Source organism: Silurus meridionalis, chromosome 8 (genome assembly GCF_014805685.1).
Source record: "Silurus meridionalis isolate SWU-2019-XX chromosome 8, ASM1480568v1, whole genome shotgun sequence".
In the NCBI taxonomy this organism is placed as follows: Eukaryota; Metazoa; Chordata; class Actinopteri; order Siluriformes; family Siluridae; genus Silurus; species Silurus meridionalis.
In genome coordinates this window covers 29314379-29324378 of record NC_060891.1, presented here as the reverse complement: position 1 = coordinate 29324378, position 10000 = coordinate 29314379, and the positions used below count along the sequence as shown (strand labels likewise).

General features: G+C 41.6%; 1 protein-coding gene across 1 annotated transcript in view; it reads right to left on the bottom strand.

Annotated features, from left to right (window-relative positions):
• The window catches only part of ttbk1b (tau tubulin kinase 1b), a 40039-nt gene that overhangs the window by 25915 nt on the left and 4124 nt on the right, over positions 1-10000 (bottom strand). The window contains exon 2 of the mRNA XM_046855819.1: positions 2919-3056. Within this exon, the coding sequence (XP_046711775.1) occupies positions 2919-3020 (102 nt within the window). The 5' untranslated portion in view covers positions 3021-3056. The remainder of the gene's footprint in view (positions 1-2918; positions 3057-10000) is intronic.

The following is a 10000-nucleotide window of genomic DNA, read 5'->3' as shown; positions in this document are numbered from 1 at the left end:
AAGACCAGTAAATAAATTAACAACACTATTTTTTTAAACCTCAAAAAATCTATCATTTAAAATACAGACTGAAGAAAGAAAAAGAAGCTCTTGTGAGTGAGCAGCTGAAACAGTGCAGAACAAAACTCTTTGGACGAGATGCAAATATCAGGATAATAAATAAAACTGCAACATGGGGGATCAAAATGAATCAGAAGTAAGTGTAGCTGCTCAAACATCCTCACTGTAGAGATCAGGAATCTCATCTATCCAGTCTTCATTATCACTGTTGGACTGAAGAGCTCTCAATCCCAGAGCTGATTTCATTTTAATCCTCAGCCTCTCTCCACACGCTCCACTTAAAAATAGAGGAATGTGGAAAAAACAGCGAGGGGCGAGGAGAAGATTCATATGAAAGCCCGTTTCCGCCACATTAAAAAAAGTTATATGTAGCTATAAACAAGGTAACGCCAACTTTACATTGATTTACATTTGGCAGACGCCTTTATCCAGAGCGACTTACAACTGAGCAGGGAAGGGTTAAGGGCCTTGCTTACGGGCCCAGCAGTGGCAGCTTGGTGGTGGTGGGATTTGAACTTGTGACCTTCTGATCCAAAGTCCAACGCCTAAACCAATGAGCTACCACCTCCCACCTCCCAACTTTATTCTCGCAATTCCAACTTTATTTCAGGCAATCCCGAGCTGTTTTTCCTCGCAATTCTGAGTTTTATCTTTTGCAATTCCAACCTTATTTATTAGGGTTTTTTAGAATAATTTGAAAATAACTTATGAATTAAAAATGTATGAATTTTTATTTAGGATATTTATTTTATTTTATTTTATATATTTGTATTTGCATTTTGATGTAATATGCAATTAAAAGCATTAAATGGGTACTGTTTTTTTTTTTTAAACAGAAATTCTTGTAGGCAATTTCATCAATAAACCTTTTTTTAAACCTTTTACTAAAAAGGAAATGACTTGTTCATTTTAAAAGACATGCTGCATTCTAAGTGTGTAGATCTGCATCTGTCCTCCTGACCATCAAAACCAGTGTTCCCAGAGATCCATCACCACAGCACTTACTGAAGACTGAAGACCAAAGAATGAAATTTAACTGCAGGAGTAGTTGGGTCATAGTGGAAATGTAGTGAAGTCATGTTTCATAGCTTGATATATTCCTCAACATTTCTTCATTAATTTAAATACCTTTTACAGCACGAAGCCAAGCAGATGTCACTGGATTATTCCCTAAAATACTTGTCTCATTCCTAATAACCAGCAGATGATTGTGTTCAGGTTCAGCCATGCAGAATTTTGTGAGAAGGGCTACCTGATCCCTGATCCCTTGGGAAACAACATAAACAAAAGACGTCTTCCAGTGTCGCATTGAATCCCCTTCAAACCTCCTGCTTCATCCCCCACATGCTCAAACATTAATGCATTTTCTCATCTTTTACACCAGGCTTTGGTGCACCTGCTCCACCTGCCTCTATTAACACTCCTCACTCATATTCTACTCATAGATTCCCATCACCATCTTCTTTAAAACATCGAATCTGTTACCTTCCCTGCTGCATTGCAAGGTCCTTCTAACGTATCTTATCACACAGCAGAAAAAAAATTGATAAAGTCCTGCTAAACATCATTCACCAGGAAAATTAAGATTTATTATAAAATAATGATCAAATTCTTTACATTGTTTCTCCTTTTTTAAATAGAACTCCAAGTACACACCATCAGCTTGCTCCTGAGAACTTCCTGATCACTTGATTTGCTGTAATAACTAGAGGTTGACTGATAGCTAGGTTGGATTGTACTTGTCGATAACCGATTGTATTTAATTCAATTCTTTGTTATTTGTATTGCACTTTTTACAACATATATTGGCCCCAAGCAGCTTTACACAGATAATGTAGTAAGAAAGAAATAGATACTGGACAAAAAAAACCAAACACTCCTTGTCAAATAGTACAGCACTTTATTCCAAAAAACGTAAATAAAAAACAGCACTGAATCATGAAAATGTGCTAAATGAAATAAATATGAATATGTTAATTATGTTAATAAAAATAATTATATAATTAATACATTAAAAAGAATAAATATAATATAGCCCTCTCAGTGCAGCGTGCAGCCTCATGTGTAAAAACAAACAGCACTTCATTGATTCACCTCTAGAGGCCACTTTCTTAAAGACAGCACACCTTCTCCGCCGCTCCAGCAACGGACGTAACCTGGAAAAACTGTAGGTATGGATTTTTGTCGATAAAGAGATAATTCTAGCAATCATACAATCGTTGGGGGCAAAACTGATGAGTGGGTAGACCTCTAGTCTAAATACTGACGCATTTTGAAACTGGATTAACAGGATTCAAACATTATCTGAAAGCAGTATCATTATGAGGATTCTCATTACTTTATGTGTTTACTTTCTGAACACCACACACCTTCAGGTCCAGCATGCAGAGTGATGTGTCTTTAAGCTTCCCAGCTTCAGCACCACTGCTTTCTGTAGCTAATGGGTTCAAGTTTACGTTTGCGGCACAGGCACGCAAAACCATCTCTCTTAACCTCGAGTACAGCTCAGCTAACCATGAAATCCTCCACTTTCGCATGCTGTGTAAGTGGTGAAATGAAACCTTGGATCTTTCCGTCATCTTCTCAGAAAACACTCAAATAAATATTCATCATTCAGATAGAAAACCTATGCAGATGAACACCAGCAGACGTGCAATGTTTTATAAAGGGCTACAGTTCCAAAGAGCCATTTTTATTAAAGGTCACACAGAAATCTGAGAGACCAACTGACCCATTTTGTAGAAACACGGCCCAGACACAGTACCATGAACCAGGAACAATATTATTAACAGAACAAAGTCACATGGATGATGTTTCTCAACGTTATGCCATCACAAGAAGGATTTCTGCGTACTCACCACTTTCCAGCGCTCCTTCACCATGCAGTTTTGGGGCAGGATGTCCACCTGCTCTCCTGCACCGTTCATGTTTTCGTCGCAGTCGACTGCTACACACTGCATCAGCCAACCAGATCGTCACACAGTCCTGCCATTCATCTGTACAACAGATTAGCCGTGTTAGCTAGCAACAGCTATTACACAAATAGGTTATAAACTATGTTAGCAAAGCTGCTACACATACAGGATGTGTTTCCGGAAGCCCTGAGGTCCTCAGGACCTACAGCAGGCTGACGGTTGATGGTGATAATGATATGGAGTATGGATTGTTTCTCATGTTCTGATCAAATATTTATGGAAGGTACAGCTGCTGCAGTGATATTCGTCAGTGCACTTTGTAAGCAGAAACGATGTCGTGCTGTAAAGCGATCACAACGCACATTTCAACAAACCGAAACAAAACACTGAATCGACTCCTGTGGCTTGACTCGCTGTAAATGTTCATGCAGCACAGATGAGTCACGTCTCTGCAGGACTGAAGTGACTCAGGTAAAGTGGGTGAATGTATATTTAGCTGTTATGTAAACACACGACTGGTTTAACAGATTGGAGTGAAACAGAAACGCTCTTCAGTGGAAACACGTCTGATTAAAGTTCTACACACAAATCTACACACAGGCCACGCCCCTGTCACTGAGACTGATATACAGGCCACGCCCCTGTCACTGAGACTGTTACACAGGCCACGCCCCTGTCACTGAGACTGATATACAATCCACGCCCCCTTTGTTGAAACTGATACACAGGCCACGCCCCTTCACCGAGACTGTTACACAGGACACACCCCTTCACTGAGACTGTTACACAGGACACACCCCTTCACTGAGACTGTTACACAGGACACACCCCTTCACTGAGACTGTTACACAGGACACACCCCTTCACTGAGACTGTTACACAGGACACGCCTCTTTACTGTTAATGAGAGTGTTATGAGTGTCAATTAGCGTGTTATGTGTTAATGAGAGTGTTATAAGTGTTAATGAGAGTGTTATGAGTGTTAATGAGCGTGATAATGAGTGTTATGTGTGTTATGTGTGTTAATGAGAGTGTTATGAGTGTTAATGAGAGTGTTAATGAGAGTGTTAATGAGTGTTAATGAGAGTGTTAATGAGAGTGTTATGCGTGTTATGAGTGTTAATGAGAATGTTATGAGTTTAATGAGTGTTAATGAGAGTGTTACTGAGTGTTATGAGTGTTAATTAGAGTGTTAATGAGAGTGTTATGAGTGTTAATGAGAGTGTTACTGAGAGTGTTATGAGTGTTAATGAGAGTGTTATGAGTGTTAATGAGAGTGTTATGAGTGTTAATGAGAGTGTTACTGAGTGTTATGAGTGTTAATTAGAATGTTAATGAGAGTGTTATGAGTGTTAATGAGAGTGTTACTGAGAGTGTTATGAGTGTTAATGAGAGTGTTATGAGTGTTAATTAGAGTGTTAATGAGAGTGTTAATGAGAGTGTTATGAGTGTTAATGAGAGTGTTATGAGTGTTAATTAGAGTGTTAATGAGAGTGTTAATGAGAGTGTTATGAGTTTAATGAGTGTTAATGAGAGTGTTATGAGTGTTAATGAGAGTGTTAATGAGAGTGTTAATGAGAGTGTTATGAGTGTTAATGAGAGTTAATGAGAGTGTTAATGAGAGTGTTAATGAGAGTGTTCTGAGTTTAATGAGTGTTAATGAGAGTGTTATGAGTGTTAATGAGAGTGTTAATGAGAGTGTTATGAGTGTTAATGAGAGTGTTAATGAGAGTGTTAATGAGAGTGTTAATGAGAGTGTTATGAGTTTAATGAGTGTTAATGAGAGTGTTATGAGTGTTAATGAGAGTGTTAATGAGAGTGTTATGAGTGTTAATGAGAGTGTTAATGAGAGTGTTAATGAGAGTGTTATGAGTTTAATGAGTGTTAATGAGAGTTTAATGAGTGTTAATGAGAGTGTTATGAGTGTTATTGAGAGTGTTATGAGTTTAATGAGTGTTAATGAGAGGGTTATGAGTGTTACGAGTGTTAATGAGAGTGTTATGAGAGTGTTAATGAGAGTGTTATGAGTTTAATGAGTGTTAATGAGAGTTTAAAGAGTGTTAATGAGAGTGTTATGAGTTTAATGAGTGTTAATGAGAGTTTAAAGAGTGTTAATGAGAGTGTTATGAGTTTAATGAGTGTTAATGAGAGTTTAATGAGTGTTAATGAGAGTGTTATGAGTGTTAATGAGAGTGTTATGAGTGTTAATGAGAGTGTTATGAGTGGTATAATGAGTGTTAAAGCTATGACTACACGGAATACGGATACATTTAAAAACGCTTTTAGTTTAAAAACACTGCATTCACACTTTTATTTTTTAATCATTTCCCAAAAGTTTCTCGTCCACACTGAAACATCCCTGTAGTGCACATGGGCAAAACGTAAGACGCTTTGACCAGCATTAGCCACAGTGTGACTCGAAAAGGCTGTTTTCAGATTAATCCACTTGGAAGAGCGTTTTCAAAAAGCTACGGTTTTGTTACCTAAAAACTGTCAAATAAACTGAACTGATAAATCTACATTTTCAAACAAAAAAGTATTAGTGTGGACATGGCCTGGATCACACTCTTACAGAATTCAGAGGTTCCTGCAGGAAGCAGTAATAAAGTCATGTCAATCTCATTCTTCCCTCTCTTCATCCATTATTCAGTTTCAACACATCAGACCTGGGCAAACTACGGCCCGCGGGCCACATCCGGGCCTTTGTACGTCCCTGTCCGGCCCGCGTGAGGCCAATCATTAATTACAGGGATGCACCGAAAACTTTCGCCCGAAATACCTAAATCACCGAAACAACACGGCAGAAACACAAATTTGCAAAACATGCAATGCTGAAAGTTCAAGAGGGGGTGTATCTGCAAAGAGTTTCTCCACATCAGGTTTATCACCTGAAATCCAAACATCCCGATTGCTATTCTAAATATGAGAAGAACGCGGTGCAGAAAAGTAAAGTCAATCCGAGCATGCGCACTCCGTCTGTAGAGGACTTTTTTGAAAAGGCAGGAAAGTTTTCCAGTGATGTGCCGAGGCAAAAGGCAGAACACAAAAAATGATGGACTTCATTGTTTAGATCAGTGGTCTCCAGTGGATCAACGGGTTGATCTTTAAAACATTCCCCGAGGATCCCGAAAATAATAATAATTATATTATAATATTACTTATTACAGGCTCTTCTTAATGCTGTACATTAGAACGTTCCATTCACTTGAATGAGCTTCCAAACGTTCAGCGGTCAATTATTTTCCTTTAACAGACCCGCTGCTAATAATAATTGACTGCTGTCTGTCTGTCAATACTATGAATGGTAACAAATAAATAACAATAATTTATAATAATAAATAAAAAGCTTTTTTAATTGATTTATTCTTTGAATTGCAATGCAGTGATTTTAGTGAGGTGAGTACACACTCATAGCCACAAATACAATGCTTCTAATAATTGACATAATCTTTTCTTTCGGTTTTTGGTTTTGGCCGTGGGTTCGGCCAAGAATTTTCATTTCGGTGCATCCCTAAAATATTATCGTTGGTGTGGCCCTCTGACACAATTCAGGTTTCTCATGTGGCCCCTTGTAAAAATTAATTGACCCCCCCTGCTTTACACTTACTGTACCTACATTAGTATCAGTCTCAATGAAGGGGGCGTGGCCTATGTAGCAGCCTCAGTAAAGGGGGCGTTGCTTGTTTATCAGTCTCTGTGAAAGGGTCGTGGCCCATGTAGCAGTCTCAGTAAATGGGGCGTGGCCGGTGTAGCAGTCTCAGTAAATGGGGCGTGGCCGGTGTAGCAGTCTCAGTAAATGGGGCGTGGCCGGTGTAGCAGTCTCAGTAAATGATAACATAACTCTCATTAACACCCTCATTAACACTCATAACAGGCTCATTAACATTCATAACACTCTCATTAACACTCATAACACCCTCATTAACATTCATAACACTCTCATTAACACTCATAACACCCTCATTAACATTCATAACACTCTCATTAACACTCATAACACCCTCATTAACATTCATAACACCCTCATTAACATTCATAACACTCTCAAAGAAACTCAAACTCTCATTAACACTCAACACCCCACAGATGTGAGAGGAGATGTGAGTGGACATGTGAGTGGAGACGTGAGAGGAGATGTGAGATGTGAGAAGACATGAGAGGAGACGTGAGAGGAGATGTGAGAGGAGACGTGAGAGGAGACGTGAGTGAAGATGTGAGAGGAGACGTGAGTGGAGACGTGAGAGGAGACGTGAGTGGAGACGTGAGAGGAGACGTAAGTGGAGACGTGAGAGGAGACGTAAGAGGAGACGTGAGAGGAGATGAGAGGAGATGTGAGAGGAGATGTGAGAGGAGATGTGAGTGGAGACGTGACTGGAGACGTGAGTGGAGACGTGAGTGGAGACGTGAGGAGACGTGAGTGGAGACGTAAGTGGAGACGTGAGAGGAGACGGAGTGGAGACGTAAGAGGAGATGTGAGAGGAGATGTGAGAGGAGATGTGAGAGGAGATGTGAGAGGAGATGTGAGAGGAGATGTGAGTGGAGACGTGACTGGAGACGTGAGTGGAGACGTAAGTGGAGACGTGAGAGGAGATGTGAGTGGAGATGTAAGTGGAGATGTGAGAGGAGATGTGAGTGGAGATGTGAGAGAAGATGTGAGTGGAGATGTAAGTGGAGATGTGAGAGGAGATGTAAGTGGAGATGTGAGAGGAGATGTGAGAGGAGATGTGAGTGGAGATGTGAGAGGAGATGTAAAAGGAGATGTGAGTGGAGATGTGAGAGGAGACGAAGTGGAGACGTGAGAGGAGACGTGAGAGGAGACGTGAGAGGAGATGTAAGTGGAGATGTGAGAGGAGACGTGAGTGGACACGTGAGAGGAGACGTGAGTGGAGACGTGAGAGGAGACGTGGAGACGTGAGTGGAGACGTGAGTGGAGACGTGAGTGGAGACGTGAGAGGAGACGTGGTGGAGACGTGAGAGGAGACGTGAGTGGAGACGTGAGAGGAGACGTGAGTGGAGACGTGAGTGGAGACGTGAGTGGAGACGTGAGTGGAGACGTGAGAGGAGACGGAGTGGAGATGTGAGTGGAGATGTGAGTGGAGATGTGAGGAGATGTGAGAGGAGATGTGAGAGGAGATGTGGAGATGTGAGAGGAGATGTGAGTGGAGATGTGAGTGGAGATGTGAGTGGAGATGTGAGTGGAGATGTGAGTGGAGATGTGAGAGGAGATGTGAGTGGAGATGTGAGAGGAGATGTGAGTGGAGATGTGTGTGTTTTACAAAATTCTTATATAAAATTTTAGCTATAAAATGTAAACTTTTCTAAAAAGGAAACAAATGAATAGTTTATTTCAAGAGACGTGTCTTATTCTCTCTAGTATATTCAGTATTAATCTTTAATAAATAAAATACTTTATCTGATGAGACGTGAGAGGAGATGTGAGAGGAGATGGAGTGGATAGGTGAGAGGAGACGTGAGGAGACGTGAGAGGAGACGGAGTGGAGACGTAAGAGGAGACGTAAGTGGAGACGTGAGAGGAGACGGAGAGGAGACTTAAGTGGAGGCGTGAGAGGAGATGTGAGGAGATGTGAATGGAGATGTTAGTGGAGATGTTAGTGGAGATGTTAGTGGAGATGTGAGAGGAGATGGAGTGGAGATGTGAGGAGACGTGAGAGAAGACGTGAGTGGAGACGTGAGAGGAGATTTGAGGAGATTTGAGAGGAGATGTGAGAGGAGATGTGAGAGGAGATGGAGAGGAGATGTGAGTGGAGACGTGACTGGAGACGTGAGTGGAGACGTAAGTGGAGACGTGAGAGGAGATGTGAGTGGAGATGTAAGTGGAGATGTGAGAGATGTGAGTGGAGATGTGAGAGAAGATGTGAGTGGAGATGTAAGTGGAGATGTGAGAGGAGATGTAAGGAGATGTGAGAGGAGATGTGAGAGGAGATGTGAGTGGAGATGTGAGAGGAGATGTAAAAGGAGATGTGAGTGGAGATGTGAGAGGAGACGAAGTGGAGACGTGAGAGGAGACGTGAGAGGAGACGTGAGAGGAGATGTAAGTGGAGATGTGAGAGGAGACGTGAGGACACGTGAGAGGAGACGTGAGTGGAGACGTGAGGAGACGTGAGTGGAGACGTGAGTGGAGACGTGAGGAGACGTGAGAGGAGACGTGTGGAGACGTGAGGAGACGTGAGGAGACGTGAGAGGAGACGTGAGGAGACGTGAGTGGAGACGTGAGAGGAGACGGAGTGGAGACGTGAGAGGAGACGGAGTGGAGATGTGAGTGGAGATGTGAGTGGAGATGTGAGTGGAGATGTGAGAGGAGATGTGAGAGGAGATGTGAGTGGAGATGTGAGAGGAGATGTGAGTGGAGATGTGAGTGGAGATGGAGTGGAGATGTGAGAGGAGATGAGGAGATGTGAGAGGAGATGTGAGGAGATGTGAGAGGAGATGTGAGTGGAGATGTGTGTTTTACAAAATTCTTATATAAAATTTTAGCTATAAAAATGTAAACTTTTCTAAAAAGGAAACAAATGAATAGTTTATTTCAAGAGACGTGTCTTATTCTCTCTAGTATATTCAGTATTAATCTTTAATAAATAAAATACTTCTTATCTGATGAGACGTGAGAGGAGATGTGAGAGGAGATGTGAGTGGATAGGTGAGAGGAGACGGAGTGGAGACGTGAGAGGAGACGGAGTGGAGACGTAAGAGGAGACGTAAGTGGAGACGTGAGAGGAGACGTGAGAGGAGACTTAAGTGGAGGCGTGAGAGGAGATGTGAGTGGAGATGTGAATGGAGATGTTAGTGGAGATGTTAGTGGAGATGTTAGTGGAGATGTGAGAGGAGATGTGAGTGGAGATGTGAGTGGAGACGTGAGAGAAGACGTGAGTGGAGACGTGAGAGGAGATTTGAGGAGATTTGAGAGGAGATGTGAGAGGAGATGTGAGAGGAGATGGAGTGGAGATGTGAGTGGAGACGTGAGTGGAGACGTGAGAGGAGATTTGAGTGGAGATTTGAGAGGAGAT